At 39.8% G+C, this 18,673-nt stretch overlaps 1 protein-coding gene across 3 annotated transcripts in view; it reads left to right on the top strand.

The window, feature by feature from the left end:
- Positions 1–18,673, top strand: part of MRPL1 (mitochondrial ribosomal protein L1) — a 71,081-nt gene that overhangs the window by 36,595 nt on the left and 15,813 nt on the right. For all 3 annotated transcript variants that reach the window (XM_075544154.1, XM_075544155.1, XM_075544153.1), the window contains exons 6-7: positions 643–754; positions 8,193–8,299. In XM_075544154.1, coding sequence (XP_075400269.1) covers positions 643–754; positions 8,193–8,299 — 219 coding nt within the window. The remainder of the gene's footprint in view (positions 1–642; positions 755–8,192; positions 8,300–18,673) is intronic.

Here is an 18,673-nt window from a genome sequence, read left to right as displayed (position 1 = left end):
AAATATCTATATTAAATTGAATATTAATCTCTTTACTTTTAGAACAAAATTAGCATCTAGATTTTAAACTAAGTGAACTTGTCTTGGACTACCCCCTCCCTTTTTATGTTTAGTTATTGGTGGCAAAGAGAATTCTAATTTCAGGGGGGTTTTTTTGTGTGTGAAAATAATAATGGAGTCAATTCTTTCATGCACCAAGTTTAGGAATAGAGTGGGGTTGCTAGCAGATTAGGCAGCTGGTTGGTATTAATTTTACAAGTAATCTGTTGCAAAATTTCAAGTGGTTTCAGTTATTTATGAACTTGTGAATTAATCTGTATTAGATTGTGTGAGCCATGTATATAATAATGCTATGTTCTAGTTTGTAACACTTTTGCCTAATGTCACTAACTGCATGGGAGAATTAAGTTTATTCAATGGTTTCTTAATCAACTGTAACTTTTATCTGGAAGTATTTGACTTTTGATGGTTTCCCTAATTGCTAACTCATATTATCCATATGCTTGAATAAGAGATATTATGTTTAATATCTTTTCTGAATTATGAGGTAAATTACTTCATAATAATTACATTTTTTATTTATCAAAGGATAGCACTTTTCATAATATCTGAGGATACCTTTTTTTCCTTTCTGATTTTCAGGTTTTGGCTGATGAAATTAATGCAGACTTCTATGTAGCAGTTCCAGAAATAATGCCGGAGCTTAATCCACTGAAAAAGAAACTAAAAAGAAAATTTCCAAAACATGCCCGAAGTAAGAAAGGTTTTTGTTGGTTTTTTTTTTAATTGCAGTATATTATCAACAGTTTTCTGCTTAACTTTCTTCAGGTAGCAATCAAAATTGAATACAAAGGGATATTCAAAGAGTGTGGTAAAATCGAGTTAAAAGATGGGATTTCCCTGAAATGTTTGAAACCATCTCTAATTCTGTAGAGTAGGCTGCTGTTTAAATGTGGTGTTATATGAGAGCATGTGCGTTAAACTGATTTTTCTTTTTCCATTGGTATTGGTCATCTAATATAATTTGGAAGCCTGTATACTTTAGCACTGTTCTTGAAATTTAGTCTGTTTTCTAGTATCAAGTTACTGGACTGTGTTAAGCACTAAGTGTTATAATCTTACTATTTTACTGACATATATACTACTTTATCAATACAGTACATATGCTCATTTATTTAAGCATTCGACTTCTGCGAGCATGTGATATAAATGCTTATTTGTAAGTGCATAGCTCTGCCAGTACTTCTTAAGGATATTTTCTCTTCAGGAACTTGCCCCTTACTGACGTTTTCCGCCTAGGAAATCGAGTCAGAGAGGTAAAATTGACCGTACTATGAAGTGTGCGGGATTATGAAAATTGACAAGGTGGTGTGGGGGTTCAGTAGAGGAGGGGCTTACTTAGCTGGGAAAATCAGAGAACGTATTGTACAGGAGGAGACATTTAAATTGCACCTTGAATAAGTAGATGACTGCAGTAAGAGGAATATTATTTTAAATAGAAGTAATGCATTAATCATAGACACGGGGGTAAGTGAGAAATTAGACAGCTATAGGAGTGAGCAATTGTCTTTGTAATGAATGGTAACCCTTGCACTGAAGGAGAATTGTACGTGGGCAGGTAGATTGATGACGTCCCGAGGGCTCTTGAGTGATGCGCTAACGAGCACAGGCTTCAGCAGGAACCGCATAGACTTTCGGAGTTGGGGCGTGACGTGATTGGTACAGTGCATAAAGATTCAGCTGCTAACCAAATCTACTACTAGCTGCTCCGTGGAAGAAAAATGTTAACGTCTTTTTCTGCAAAGACTTCCGGCCTTGGGAACCACTTGAGGGCAGTTCTCCTCTGTCTTCTAGGGTCTCTGAGTTGGAACTGATCGGTCACAACAGGTTTTTACTTTAATTCAGGCAAGAAATTGTAAGGTGCGTTGGTGAGCAGGGAGACCAGTTAGTGTGCAATTGAAAGAGACTAATAAAGGTGATAAATGATCACATGGAGATTGTCCTAAGAGAAGAGGACAAACGTTCAAGATTTTAGAACTTTGCAACCAGGTAGTTCCAAATGAACAGGGTGACAGAAAGAGAGGAGTCAAATGATGCTAAGATTTTTCAAGCCTATGGGCATCTCTAACATGATAATGCCTTTAATAGAAACAAGGAGTTTGTTTTATGTACTGCTGGATGTTTGGTACTACTCTAAAGCATTACTTTAGGTAAAGTTTTGTAATATAAAGAGAGAACATGTGCTTGTAAATTGATCAAGTCAATTTGTCTTGAAATTTCAACTCTAGTTGAGAGCGTGAAAACCTGTTTATGAGATCTTCATACATGGTAGCCCCTTGCACTTACCCTGAGTTACAGATCACGCTCTGTAGTTATGCAAATTCAGGTCAATTTTCCAAGTACTTTGTTGTGTTGGCTTTTTGTTTCTTTTTAATAGCCTCCATTAAATCAAAAATTCCTATTAAATGTTGGACAAAGGTTTTGTACTTTTTATTAGAAATTTCCATCACATAGAGTTGTAGTGGGTTTTGACGGGCTTTTTTTCCTAAGTAAGATGTTAAATGAAACACTTTTTAAAAAGCTGATAAGAAATGCATTTCAGTTTGTTGGGAATATCTCACATAATTTCAAACTCAATGTTTCTAATGCAAGTCAAACTTATTATATCAGAACACAATCAAGCTGTTTTTAAATATACCCAAACTACCCATGTTTGGCTTCTTGCTTTGCACAGTAAGCCGGCTCTTCTCAGAAATTACTTTGTCACGTGTGTTACTGCCCCCCGTTCACGGTGTGACCCCATTTAACACCTAATTTCTTTAGTCGTGAATTTAAAAACTTTTCATTGTAAAATTCAAACTATTATTTCCACTTATCAAAGAGCTTCTTTCCTTAGTCCAAATAACTAAAGGTTCCCTTTAAGATGTTTATTTTTATCCATGGTCTATGTTTTATTTTTACTTTCATGATGAAAAGCACCCACTGTATAACCATGGTCAAGGACCTACGTCTGGGTTAAGGACCAAGATCTTCTTTCCCACCTTTGAAAGCAGAAAACCTTTCTCCTCTTTGAATACTTTATCTCACCCCCACCTGATGTGCGTACGAGCACTGGCAAAGCATTTGTGTTCTTTTAAACATGAAGACAAATGATTAGCCTGTCAAGAATGTTCAAACAGCACACCAGACGTGCATTAGAACATGAAGCCTGCTTTGTGCATTTTCAGAGCTTATTCAGATGCTTGTTTGGGAACATTTGATTCCCCTTATATCCAACACAAGATTTGAGGGTACAATAGAAATTATATTTTGAGCAAGTAGATGAAATGAAAAAAAACCAAACAAACAAGCCCTTGCAGCTGCTCATTAGCTTCCCATTTTGTCTCCACTTTACTAATGTCGGTGGGTGTAACCATCTTGGCTGGGTTGAAGCTGCGTATTTTGCTGCGGTTTTATTTGTTTTATTTTAATTGCTTACATAACTGTAGGCAAGCTCTTCTGTTTTTCAAATGCACATTTGGCTTATTTCCTCTGTACTTTTCGTTGTTTCATAAAATTAAAAAAAGTTTGAATCTTGATTTCTAAAAGAATTTGAAAGAATATTTTCCTCATTCTGCTCTTCAGGCTAGCCCCTTTTCCTTTAATAAAAATACCCTATGAAATTCTTTCATTTCTAATACAGTCTTGTTGAAATTTTTATTCTTAGTCATATTCATATTTACTAAACAAAAGTACTAGCATTGAAACTATTTGAACTGACTGGGGTCAGTTTTCTGTTCTGCTTCATGGAAGGAAGTGTGGCATACATGGAAACAGTGTAATCCGTACTGAATTGCCAGCAGGTAGGAGAGAAAAGAACATGGTGAAAACATGGGATACACCACTGTATGTTCTTCCTAACATGCAGCATGGAACACTGGTGTGAGTTGGTGTCCAAAGGATATTTACATCACCTTGTTGTTGTCATGGTTAGGTGCCATTGAGTCAGTTCCAACCCATGACAACCCCATGCACAACCGAATGTAACACTGCACGGCCTTGCACCATCCTCACAATTGTAGTTGCCTGACCTGTGCTTTGTAGGCACCTTGTTACTGTCAGTCCATCCTGCTGAAGGCCTTCCTCTCTTTCTTTGCTCCTCGACTTTACCAAGCACGATGTCCTCTTCAGGACCGTCTCTCCTGATACTATGTCCAACGTATGTAAGGTGAAGTTTTACTACTCTCATGAGCATCCTGGCCGCACAGCTCCCAAGTCAGATTTGGGTATCATTGTAGCTGTCCATGGTACTTTCAGCATTGTCTAGTACCATGGCTTCAAAACTGGAGACTGGGATGTTTGTTAAAACTGGAAATTTAGTGTAAGATATTTTTACCTCATAGGATAAAGTGTTGTACTTCAGGATCAGATACGTTTGAAACAATTACCATTCTTCAGTTATGTAAAGAAAAAGGCGAATCGGGGAACAGTTTTGCAGAGTAATACATTAAAAATTTTTCTAATTCCCTCCTAATTTTCCAGGTATCACTGAAATAAGGCCTTCTATGACTATTCTGTATAGTCTTGTTATTGTGCTTGGGTAAGCTTTTTAGGACTAGACCCACCTTTGCATGTACATTTTAACTTGTGAGTATGTGTCTGTTTCCTCTTATCAGAAAAAGGGGATCTGTGTGTTTCTCCACTTCTCTGTTGCCATGGCCTAGCGTATGAGGATGATTTTCCATGAATTTTTGAAGCCCTTTTGTGTATACCTGGCACATAGTAGAAATTCAACAAATAACTTGTTCAGTGAATAAACATTTAATTCAGCCATTAGTTGTCAGAAGATAGATAATCTAGACAGCTTAACTGAAAAAATGCATGATCTTTTTTTTTTTTGCCATAGCTTATGCAATCCAATATACCCATTCACATACAGTTCTGTTGTTCGATCCCAAACTATTACAGGGGAGTACATAAATAAATGAAAGAAGGAAGGAAGGTAGGTAGGTCCCTGTGGAGTAGGGTGGAGAATGGTGCGGATAAAGAGGAACTGTTTATCAAGGAGTTCGAAGTAGAAAGAAAAGTTTTGAAACTGATTGTGGTAGCAATTTTACAATACTACTTGATGTGATTGAACTCTGGGATGTTATGATATCTGTAAGAGCTCCCAATAAAATGATTATACATTTTAAAAATTAGAAAAATACACAATCTACAATTTACGGATTTTTATTCAGTTAAAATCATTATTATATTTATAGTCACTGATAATCTACTGTATGCCAAAACCCAAGTATAATAACTATAGGCAAGACATTGACTGTGGAACTAACAGTCGTGCCTCCTACAACAGGTGATCTGGTTTACCTATGCTCAGATTTCCTTAACATCTGAGCATACAAACCAACCCAAACCAAACCATGTCTTACCACCCTTTGTGGGAGTCAGTTGTCTTTTATAGCTACCATCTTAGTTCTTTCTGTTGTGTCATGCCAAGGCTTTCAAGTAAGTAGTCCTTAGGCATTGACTGCCTCCATTTATTTACTAGCCTTTGCTTCTCTTTGCTGGTTTGCATAATTCAGCTAAAAATGTTGCTGTTGGTAATAGTCGCTAATATATATTTGCTTTTAGCTTTCCATTTCTTGACCTCTTTTTACAATACAATCATATTTCATCTCCCTTTTTTTTGGTGGTCGTTCCCCGCTACTTTTGTTCTGCTTTATATTTTCCCTATTATGTTTCCAGAGTGAAGTACATGACCACATGGTTTAGTCCATGTTATATTGATTATGGAAAACCAAGTATGAGGTTGGAGAGCGAAAAGGGCGAGGAGGAATGAATGGGAGGAGGAAATGCAGGAGCCTGAAAACGCAGATTAAAGAGGTAGTAGAGAGCAATTACACAATAGTGAGGTGTAGCAGAGTCCTCGATGCAGCTGTGAAGATTTAGTAGCGCACTACTTTGTGCTCATGCAGAACCTGTACATGGGCCAAAGAAGCAGTTAGTGTGCAGACATAACAACGAGCTACTGTGTGGTTCAAAATCAGCCAAGGTGTGCGTAAGGGTTGTATCCTCTTACTAAACTTCTTCAGTCTGTATGCTGAGCAAATCGTCAGGGGAGCTGGATGTTTTGCAGAAGGCCGTACATCGGGATCAAAGGAAGACTTGCTGAAAATGAGGAGGACTAGACACACTTGCTGATAAAATCACGGACTGCAGTCTTCCGTGTGGATTACAACTCAAAGTAAAGAAAAACAAAATCCTGACAACTGAACCAATAGGAAGCATCATTATAAATAGAGAAAAGATTGAAGTTGTCCAAGATGTCATCTTGTTTGAATCCACAATCAGTTTGGTGCTCATGGAAGCGCAGTCGTCAAGAAATGAAACTACACTTTGTATTAAGTAAAAATGCTGCACAAGAACTTTTTAAAGCATTGAAAAGCAAGGATGTCACTTTGAGGACTCAGGGATGCCTGACCCGAGCCAGGGTTTTCTCATTCACCTCATATGCATGTGAAGTTGGACATTGACTTAGAAAGACTGAAGAAGAATCAATTAATTTTAACTATGGTGTTAAGTGATGACTGTTGAAAGTACCATGGACTACCCAAAGGACAAAAAATAGGTTTGGAAGAAATATAGGCAGGATGCTCCCGAGAGGCAAGGCTGAGGAGACAGTCTGATGTGCTTTGGACATGTTTTCAGGAGCGAACAGTCCCCGGAGAAAGACATCATACTTAGTCAAGTGGAGGGGCAGTGAAAAAGAGGAAGGCGCTCAACCAGATGGACTGGCAGTGGCTGCCACGATGGTCTCACAATAAGAACAGTTGTGAGGATGGCGCCGGACCAGGCCGGGCAGTGTTAGCTCTGTTATACATAGGCGGCTGAGTTCAGAGCTGCTCCACGGAACCTACCAGCAACAGCAACAACTTACTGAAAAGCAGAATACATTAGTTAAGATAGATATCTTTTTTGTCTTGACATTATTATTTATGGTGACCTTGAGCAAACAGCTTTGGTGACTCTGATGTCAGTCTGTGGGCTGCCCAAAGCTGGCATTTTGAACCCACTTGCCGTGAAAAAGAAAGATGCGGCAGTTGCTCCCACTCAGGAGTACTGGCTTGGAAACCCCATGGGGCAGCTCTCCTTCGTCCTTCGGGGTCACTGTGAGTCGGAATTGATTCTATGGCCATGAGTTTGGGACTTTGAGCAGCATTTTATCCTTTTTGTGCTTCAGTTTATTCATCTATAAAATGTACCTCATGATGATATGTACTCGAGAGTATTCTTGTAAATAGAACCTAACACACATTGGGTATATAACAAATACTGTGTATACTTGTGGATAAGCTGAGTTTTTCAGCACATTTTTTGCAGTTTTTGTGTAAAATTAGGTGCCTTAGTAATATTCAGGTCGGCTTATACTGGAGTATATAGGTACATAATAGATGTGGACTACTATTGTTATTGTTCTATAGTAGCTGTATTTTCCAACTACTGTTCCTCCTGGCTTGGTTCCAACTTTTACATTCCGAGGAGCCCTGGGGGCATTGTGGGTATGTGGTAGGCTGCTAACTGAAGGTCAGCAATTCAAAACCACCAGCTGCTACTTAGAAGAAAGGAGGCTTTTTACTCTTGTTAAGAGTTACAATCTCTAAAACCCACAGGAGCAATCCTCCCCAGTCTTACATGGTGTCTCTGAGTCAGAGTTTACTTGGAGGGAGTGAGGTGTGAGTTCCTTGCTCTTTGTTGCCAATAATTATCAATGCATCTTGATTGCACGTTTGATCAATTTCAGACTGAAAACTGTGATAGAATTCTTCAATTTCTGTATCACTGTCCTCAGTACTTGGCATATAAATTTGTCAAACACTTGTATTGCCTGGGTTCCTCATATGGGAGGAGGGAGGCATTCGCCTCGCAAAGACAGAGCTGCAGTTCACTAGGGACCGTCTCCTCCAAATGCATGCATTCAGAAGGTATGGCTGGTCAGGAAGCTCCCACTTTGTGTGCTCACCTGAAAGGGAATGAATGACACAGGACACGGGAGCCAGAGAACGAGGTGAGTGGCTGCCGTACCAGAGCCCCTAACCGAGCTCCTCAGCCCTTGCACATGGCATAGACTTTCATTGAATTAAGATATGGTTTTCTACTGGTTTGAGAGGTGATGACGAATTTGAATTAAATATGGTTTTTTCCTTGACCAGAATCCGTTAGCCGTGATATCCCCCAAATGCTTGAATTGTTTAAAACTGGACATGAAATTGAAGTTGATGAAGAGAGAGAGAACTTTCTTCAGACCAAAGTAGCAACAGTAAGTTACAGGGGGAAGTATGAAATATGTCTTTTTATTTATGCTATTGTAATGTGCTGTTTCTTTATATTCGTTCTTAGCACCTCTGTTACCAAGAGTGGCACAAAATACGAGGGGGTACACAAAAAAATGGACTTTTTTGCCTCAAAGTTATGATTTAAAATTTTTACAAGACAACCATATCACCCTCAAAGTACTCTCCATTATACTTAATACACTTGTCAAATCTGCTATTCCATTCTTGAAAACATTTTTTAAGCTCATCTCTTTAGATGGTAGACAGCACCTCCCTCATTTTTTTCTTCACCTCTTCTAAGTTGTCAAATCACTGTCCTTTCATGTCCCTCTAAATCCGTGGAAACAAAAAGAAGTCAAATGGAATAAGGTCAGGTGAGTAAAGTGTATGAGGCAAGAGGGGCATGCTGTTTTTTGCCAAAAACTGGTGCACTGAAATGACTGCATGAGCAGGTGCATTCTCGTGGTGGCAAGTCATTTTTATTGCACCCTGTTACACAAGGTTTTCAGAACTTACAAATAGAAAGCTTGAGTAATAGTCTGACCTGGTGGAATGAATTCCCAATGCACTATGAGTTGACATTTTCATCTTTTTGGGAAACTGAAGGATGTCCAGAACAAAGTTTGTTACAGTCGACATTTCACTATTTTTGAGACCAGAAAGACATTTGTACACTTGAGGTTTTCCCATAGTGCTGTCCTTGTAAGCTATGTTCAACATCAAAACAGTTTCTGCAGCATTTTCCCAAGCTGAAAACAAAATTTCACAGCCACACATTGTTCTTTTAAATTGGTCACAAAAAGTGAAGTTCTAGCGAAACTGATTTTCACGAAAAAATTTACTGTGACCAGAGAGACCCTTGCCAGGCAATTCTACTGGGTGCACTAACTCAGAATGAGTTGCTCAATGTTTGCCTAGCTGAGAAAAATGCTTACTATGAAAATTCCGGTTTACTTTTTGAATACCCCCTCGTATGCGCATGTATGTATTCTACAGATGGAACGCAGACATTTGCATGGCACTTGAGAATCCCTTCCTTCCCGAGTTGTGTGTCATTCTTTGGCATTTGCTTGCATTGCTCTATTGATGACTTACTTGATTTTCTATTCGATGTATGTATTTTTGTGTCTAGTATTTTAAGCTTGTTGATTCTTAGGGACTAATTTTGTTTATCTGCTAGAGAAGTTAGCATAATTTTGACCACATTCTAGTTATTGAATGCTCCTTTGGCTAGTTTTTATCACCTCTGCATTTAATGATTCACATCTGTCATCAAACCCCTCCTTCCCTTCACTGGTTCCCCCCTACAGTATACCCATCCCCGTACCCCCAGCCTTGATTTGTCATCTCTGTCCTACAGACCTCATGCTGTCCACCCTTTTACCCAAATCAATGCCTGTCAGTCTTCTGATTTGTTGTTTCAATCTGCTACTTTGCCTCCCCCCTCTCCCCCCACTCCACTGGGAACTTCCACAGGCTGTTCTCTTTGGAATGCAAGTCTTCATCTTGCTTTTTACCCTTTTAGACGTTGTCACAATATTTTTCTTTTGTGGCTGATTGAATTATCGCTGTTAAGGTTTTTTTTAAACAATTTATTGGGGCTCATACAATTCTTATCACAGTTCATACTTATACATACATCAATTGTATAAAGCACATCTGTACAGTCTTTGCCCTAATCATTTTTTCTCCTCTTTTCTTTTTTAACATTTTATTAGGGACTCATACAACTCTTATCACCATCCATACATATACATACATCAATTGTATAAAGCACATCTGCACATTCCCTGCCCCAATCATTCTCAAGGCATTTGCTCTTCACTTAAGCCCCTTGCATCAGGTCCTCTTTTTTTTTTTTCCCTCCTTCCCCTTTCCCCCCTCCCTCATGTGCCCTTGGTAATTTATACCTCGTTATTTTGTCATATCTTGCCCTATCCGGAGTCTCCCTTCCCCCCTTCTCTGCTGTCCCTCTCCCAGAGAAGAGGTCACATGTGGATCCTTGTAATCAGTTCCCTCTTTCCAACCCACTCACCCTCCACTCTCCCAGCATCGTCCCTCACACCCTTGGTCCTGAAGGTATCATCCACCCTGGATTCCCTGTGCCTCCAGCCCTCATATGTACCAGTGTACAGCCTCTGTCCTATCCAGCCCTGCAAGGTAGAATTCGGATCATGGTAGTTGGGGGGAGGAAGCATCCAGGATCTGGGGGAAAGCTGTGTTCTTCATCGGTACTACCTCGCACCCTAATTAACCCATCTCCTCTCCTAAACCCCTCTATGAGGGGATCTCCAGTGGCCGACACTTGGGCCTTGGGTCTCCACTCTGCACTTCCCCCTTCATTTAATATGGTATATATATACATATATACACACATATACACATACATACACACACTTATATCTTTTTTTTTTTTGCATGATGCCTTATACCTGGTACCTTGGCACCTCGTGATCGCACTGGCTGGTGTGCTTCTTCCATGTGGGCATTATTGCTTCTGAGCTAGATGGCCGCTTGTTCACCTTCAAGCCTTTAAGACCCCAGACACTATCTCTTTTGATAGCCGGGCATCATCAGCTTTCTTCACCACATTTGCTTATGCACCCATTTGTCTTCAAGCTGTTAAGTTTTAAAATTATATGTCTACTTTAAGAAGAACTGGAGATCAATTTCAAAAGCAATTTTTTAGGACACTGACATCGAAAGGTCAGTTTTATAGGGCTTTGTTTTTAAGTATACATGTATTAATAACACTTGAAAAATTTCAAACATCTTTGTAGCAAAAAAATCCTATTTAATATGTATAATTTTTCCTTTTAATGAGGATAGCAATAATGGTGGTAATAAGTTTTAAATAAGGATTATTGTATGTCAGGGACTATTCTGAACATTTGCTATATGATAAGTCTTTTACTACTTAAAACCTATGTGAGTTGAAAGTTTCACCCCCATTTCATCAACGAAGATATGGAAACCAGAGAAGTTACATAACTTTTCCAATGTCTCCCAGCTAGTTTGAGGCAGAATATGCATTTGAACTTTGGTACATTTCCTTTATAGTGCAGTCTCTTTACCTGATGGCTGAAATTGTTTTCCTTATAGCTTCAATTCCTCTTTCCCTGCCCTTATGAGGGAGTCTTCATTACAACCCACAGCTGGTCATTTGAGCTGCCCCCACTTTATACTGTCCGAAATGTAAAGGCAGCACCCGAGGTTGTGCACAAGGAAAACTGCGTTAGAGAGGGAGCAGGCAGCTGTGATCTAGTGCGAGGGCGGGGCCTCTGCTTGTCTTGTCACCGAGTGCAGCTCGCCTACACTCGGCATGCAGCTTCTGTGGGACTCGCATGCTGACGTGTCCTTATCTCCAGAGACCTTCAGCTGGCCTGATTTTTTAGGAATGACAACATATTAAGACTACAAACAAATGAAAATGCAAAAGCGTATTTTAAAGAACAGTTTATTGAGCTGTCATTTAACATACCATGTGGTTCAGTAGTTTAATCATATTAAGAAGTGTTGTACAAAATCCTCACTGCAATCAACTTGGGCACCTTTTCTTCTTTTTTCCCCCTTTTCTTCACTGGTGTTGACTCTGCATTTCTCCTACTCCCTTTTCCCAGGCATTTATTAATCCTGCTACCATCTCATAAACCCACCCATAGAAAAACATACAAACAAGGACAAAGAACAAAAGGACCCAGCAACAACGACTGTATAAAATAGAGATCGACCTTAATCTAAGAGAAAGTAGATGGCAGTGAGTAAGTTAGTTTGTATGTGTATTCTCAGAAAAAATAAAATGAAAAAACAAAAACTTTTTTCTTTAAACAAACGCCAGAGAATGAAAAGATAAATCAGTAGAAGAAAATATTTACAGATCATAATATACATGTGGGTGTGTTGTTAGGTGCCATAGAGTTGGCTGCGGCCCCTTATGAGCAGGAAAACGAGACGCGCACAGTCCTGTGCCACCCTCACGGTTGTTGCTGTGCCTGAGCCCGTTGATGAAGCCACCATGTCAGTCCATTTTGTCCGAGAGCCTTCCTCTTTTTCGCCACCCCTGCAGTTTATCAAACGTGATGTCCTTCTTCAGGGACTGGTCTCTCTTGATAGTATTTCCAAAGTCTGTAAGGCAAAGTCTTCCTATCCTTGACTCTAAAGGAGCACTTGTTCCTTACTTCTTCCAGTATAGATCGGTTTGTCCTTTGAGCAGTTCATGGCACTTTCAGTATTCTTCTCCAGCACCACACTTCAAATGCATCAATTCCTCGATGGTCTACCTTATTCGGTGTCCAACTTCCACGTTCATGTGGGGCAATGGATAATGCCTTGGCTTGGGTCAGGCATACCTTAGTCCTCAAAGTAGCATCCTTGCTCTTCAATTCTCTAAGGAGGTCTTATGCAGATTTACCTAATGCAGTACGTCTTTTGATCTCTTGTCTGCTGCTTCCATGCACATTGATTGTGGATCCAAGGAAGACAAAATCCTTGACAACTTCAATCTTTTCTCCATTTATCTTGTTGTAGCCTATTGGTCCAGTATTGACAATTTCAATCTACCATACATTGAGTTGTAATCCATACTGAAGGCTACCATCCTTGATCTTCATCAGCAAGGGCTTCAGTTTCTCTTCACTTTCAGTAAGCAAGGTTGTGTCATCTGCGTGCCACAGGTTAATAATAAGCCTCCCTCCAGTCCTGATTCCACGTTCTTCTAATCCACCATCTCTGATGAATGGCTCAGCATATAGATTGAACAAATATAGTTAGAGGATACAACATCTATCCTGATTTTAAACCATATGGTATTCCCTTGTTCTATTGTACAGATTCTGAATGAGCACAATAAGGTGCTCTGGAATTTCCATTCTTCTCAAGGTTATCTATAGACTTCTATGATCCACACAGTCAAATAATGTGGCAAAGTCAATAAAAGACAAGTGAATATCTTTATGGTATTCTCTTCTTTGAGCCAAGGTCCAATATCCCTTGTTCCACATTCTCTTCTGAATCCGGCCTGACTACTGGCAGTTCCCTGCCAATGTACTGCTACAACCATTGCTGGATAATCTTACGTTAAATATTGCTTGTGTGCAATATCAATGGTAAAATTCTATCATGATAAAGGGTGACTTTTCTTTGGAATGGTCACAAATATGGATCTCTTCCAGTGAATTGGCCAAGTAGCTGTCTTCCAAATTTCCTGGCATAGACAAGTGAGTGCTTCCAGTGTTCCTTCAGCTTTCTGAAACCTTTCAAATTCCTAGAACCTTGTTTTTGGCTAATAAATTCAGTGTAGTTTGAACTTCTTCCTTCAACACCATTGGTTCTTGCTCATATGCTACTTCCTGAAAAGGTGGAATGTTGAATAGTTCTAGTTTGGTACAGTGACTCTATTTTTTTTGACTGTTTTTTCCCCCATTTTTTTTCTTGATGCTTCCTGCATCATTCCATATTTTGCCTATAAAATCTTTCGAAATTGCAACTAGAGGCTTGAATTTTTTATTGAGTTCTTTCTGTTTCAAATATGCTGAGAGTGATTTTCCCTCTTGGTTTTCTAATTCTATATCCTTACACATTTCATTATAATATTTGACTTTGTCTTCTCAAGCTGCCTTTTGAAATTTTCTATTCAGCTCCTTGACTTCATTCTTTCTCTTGTTTGCTTTAGCTACTCTTTAATTAAGAACAATGAACACACACATCTATTAGAAATATATGAAGACCTCTTCAAACTTAATAATAATAAGAAAATAAGCAACCTAATTTTTTTAAATGTACAAACAATTTGAACAGACTTCACTAAGAAGATATGCAGAGGGCAGATTTAAACACACTGTTAGATGCTGAAGATCATTGCCAGGATAGTGCAAAAAAAAACCATAATGAAATCTCAAGTTCATGCGCATTAGATCACATCCCATGGTTACTTTCTGAAAATCCATAAAACTCGGAACTTTTGATATTTTATCTTTGTGTTATCTTAAAAATCGTGGATAGCACTTTCTAAAAGAAAATACATGAGAAATTAAACCTTATAAAAATTCAGGTTAGAAGATAAGCAAGTGGCCATCTAGCTCAGAAGCAACAAAGCCCACATGGAAGAAGCACACCAGCCTGTGCGATCACGAGGTGTCAAAGGGACCAAGTATAAGGCATCATAAAATATAAAAATTAAAAAAAAAACTTGCCATAGTGAATGAAGGGGGAAGTGCAGAGTGGAGACCCAAAGCCCATTTGCCCATTTTTTGGCCGGAGATCTCCTCACAGAGGGGTCTAGGGGAGGAGATGAGTCAGTCAGGGTGCGATGTAGCACCAATGAAGAATAGAGGTTTCCCCCAGTTCCTAAATGCTTTCCCCCTTCCCCCCCCCCCCCCCCCGACTACCATGATCCGAATTCTACCTTGCAAGTCTGGATAGAGCAGAGGTTGTTCACTGGTGCATATAGGAGCTGGGGGCACAGGGAATCCAAGGCGGATAATACCTTCAGGACCAGGGGTGTGAGTGGTGATACTGGGAGGGTGGAGGGTGGGTGGGATGGAAAGGGGGAACCGATTACAAGGATATACATGTGACCTCCTCCCTGGGGGATGGACAACAGAAAAGGGGGTGAAGGGAGATGTTGGATAGGACAAGACATGACAAAATAACAATTTATAAATTATCAAGGGCTCATGAGAGAAGGGGGAGCGGGGAGGGAGGGGAAAAAGAGGACTTGATGCAAAGGGTTTAAGTGGAGAGCAAATGCTTTGAAAATGATGTACAAAGAATGTACAGATGTGCTTTATACAATTGATGTATGTATATGTATGGATTGTGATAAGAGTTGTATGAGCCCCTAAAAAATGTTAAAAAAAAAAAAAGAATCTGAGGCCAAGATTAAGGAGCTTTCCCACGGTCAGTTAACTGGATTATGCCAAAGAGCATCTATTTAGGATTTGGGCAGAGAAGTAGTTTAGTCCCTTAAGGTCCCTGGAGGACATTGGTGGTTCAGTGGTTGAATCCCCCCTTCCATGGACAACACTGGGGTTTGTTTTCTGCCAGTCCACTCGTATGCAGTTCATGAAAGTTTGTGCTGGACAGGTTTCAGCAGAGCTTCCAGTTTGAGATGGACTATGAAAAAGGCCTGGTGATTTACTTCTAACAATCAGCCAGTGAACGTTCTATAAATTACCATGATCCGATCCTCAACCAGTCATGGGGTGGCACAGGACTGGGAAGGGTTTAATTCAGTTGTGTGTGGGGTTGTCCAGAGTTGGCGGCAGACTTGATCCACAGCAACAACTTAGTGAGCTGACTTCCAGGAATACCCGTTGACCCTGTTTGTTATAGGAGGACAATGATACTAGGGTCCCATAGTAAGAATCCAATTGGCAATGGCAGTTCTTAGAGTTTAGATTAGAGCCGAGGTGTACCGGGTTTTCTTCCCACTAGATCACATTTTACATGATTTACAGCACATTAAAAAAAAGAGTATTTCATTTCTAGTTTTAATTTTTTATTGCACTTAACGTTTGTCCCCCAAATTCACCTTTGGTTTGCTTAAGCTTGGAAAGTAAGAGCAGAGTTTCTGACCAGTGTTTAAAAGGGGTTGATTTTGGACTGCATCCTCACAGTTGTTCTTATGACTGAGCCCATTGTTGCAGCCACTGTGTCCGTCTATCTGGGGAGGACCTTCATCATTTATTGCTGCCCCTCCACTTTACCAAGCATGTCTTTTTTCCAGTGACTAGTCTCTCTTGACAACTCGTGCTAAATATAAATACTTGATATATAAGTGCTAGTAAAAAGAGCTAAAACCACAAAGCTCTTAGAAGAAAACATGGGATAAGTTTTCTAAGTTGGTGTTGGCAATAGGTTTTTACATATAACAACAAAAGCATGAACAAGAAAAGAATAAATAGAATGGATTTAATCAAAATTGCAAACTTTTATGCATCACAAGATTTCAATTACAGTGAGAAGGCATCTTACAAAATGGAAGAAAAAAATTCTTATCTGATAACGGCTTATTATTAAAAACATATAAAGAATTTCTATAACCCAACACTAAAAATACAAATAACCCAGCAAAGGATTGACACAGCAGATGTACCTATACCTATAATCAGTACATTACAAGATGTCCAGCATACTAGTCATTGTTATTGGTGTGTGGCTGAGTTCTAACTCTTTGTAGCCCAGTGTACACAGAACAAAACACAGGCCTGGCCCTGTGCCATTCTCCTAATTGTTGTGTTTGAACCCATTTTGTAGCCGCAGTGGTAATCCATCTTATTGAGGGTCTTCCTTTACTTTAAGTTGACCTACTGTGCCAAGCATAATGTCCTTCTCAAGGGACTGGTCTCTCCTGATAACATACCCAAAGTGTATGCCTTTACATTATTAGATAAATGTCAATCACACCCAGAATGAGATGCCATTTCACAGCAACCAGCATGGCTATTATAAAAAGTATTTTAAAGTGGGAAACTATTTTAATAGTATTGGTGAACATATGGAGAAATTACTGACAAGAAAGTAAAATGGTGAACCTTTTAGGCAAAATAATGTATTTATGTTTTCTACAATATTAAACAGAATTTCCATATGACCCAGCAATTTTAACCCAAGGTATATATCCCAATGAATTGAAAAAAACAATAGGGATACTTGTTCTGTATTAGTTGTTGCACTATTCACAATAACCAAAAGTTGGAGACAATTAACACTCTTTCTCTCTATGTTTCTCTTTTTTTCTCTCCCCATCTCTGCCTCTCTTATCTACTCTGTCTCTGCCATTGAGTCAATGCTGACTCATAGCAACCCCCTGTGGGTTGCCAAGACTGTTGTTATTTAGGGGAGTAGAAAGCCCAGGCTTTCTCCTGCGGAGCCGCTACTGGTTTTGAACTGCCAACCACCACCCAACATGTATACATGACACCAAAAGGGCTCCTGGAAAGAACCCTCTAAGTTACCCATAATAAGTTCAGTGGCTTAACATTAGTCTTAGTCTTGATGGTTAAGGTTATATGTCAACGTCGATAGGCTGTTCTCAGGGGGTTGCAGTTACAATTTATTTTGGTGATTGTACAGTGGTACAGTCATCGCGCCTTATGAGACCTGATAAAAAGTTATTGTTTCCATGCTAGACTGCTGGGAGGGTGTAGTGCATCTATCTACTGTGTGTGGATGTTTAGGCAACACTTTCTGTTTGCTCCTTCTTTCATTTGGCTTATCATCCTCTTATATCTAGTTTCTTTGGATTTAGCCAGTGACCTGCCAGTATTGGGACTCATAAGACTGCAGTGTGTGAGCCAGCAGTCTGCCATTTTACCCACTCACCCTGACTTCCTGTCTCCACAGCCCTCTGACTTGCTGGTGTTGGTTTGTCAGCCCCGGCAGTTGCATGAGTTAGAACGGGCGTCCTCAAACTACGGCCCGCATGTAGCCCACTGAGGATATTTATCCGGCCCGCTGGGCGTTTTTGCCCATTTTGTTTTTTTAGTTCAAAATAAAATATGTGCAGTGTGCATAGAAATTTGCTCATAGCTTTTTTTAAACTATAGTCTGACCCTCTAATGATCTGAGGGACAGTGAACTGGTCCCCTGTTTAAAAAGTTTGAGGACCCCTGAGTTAGAAGAAGCCTCCAAACCAATATTTGACCCACAAACGTGGGATTTGCCAGCCTCTATATGTGTGTGATAAATATATATATTTGATAAATATATATATTTGTTTCACTGGTTTTACTTCTCTAGAGGACCCAATGACATCCAAGACAGTGATGTGTATATGCTGCCATATATATTATGTGTGTCTATGTATACACACATATGTGATATCTATATGTATATAATATATAAAGAACTTTATTTTAAGAAAGTGGCTCGTGTAGTTGTAGAGGCAGTTAAGCATAGTCTGGTTCTAGTCTGTAGGTCAGGTGCTCTACTGGGGCCGAAAAACAGGGAGAAGGAAGCAGGCAGGCTGGCAGGGCCAGAGGAATCCAAGGTCTACAGTCAGGCTTGTAGCTTTTCCTCATTCAGTAGCTACCAGTGCTGATGAGCCAGGAAGTAGGGGATGAACAGGGGATTAGTCAGGCTCTTGGCTGCAGTCGAACTGGTCCAAGGTTGGCAGGCAACATGGCAGGTCTCTGAGTCAGATGCAGGATCGAGACAAGCAAGAAGTAAAGAGTCTGAAGTATGAGAGAAGTCTTCATCATTGTTGGTTTTAAGGAGCTGTGCTCTTAGCTGCACTTCTTGCAAGACAGTTTCGTTTGTCTGTTGGCATTCTGTGGGTGACTCCTCTGGTGTCTGACATGCTGGTGGCACAACTCACAGCATCATAGCAACGAGCCGGGCACCACAGCACAGGAAAG

The sequence above is a fragment of the Tenrec ecaudatus genome, chromosome 3, assembly GCF_050624435.1.
Source record: "Tenrec ecaudatus isolate mTenEca1 chromosome 3, mTenEca1.hap1, whole genome shotgun sequence".
Lineage (NCBI taxonomy): Eukaryota > Metazoa > Chordata > Mammalia > Afrosoricida > Tenrecidae > Tenrec > Tenrec ecaudatus.
The sequence above is the reverse complement of the archived record's forward strand: the minus strand, read 5'-3'. Positions and strand labels throughout refer to the sequence as shown.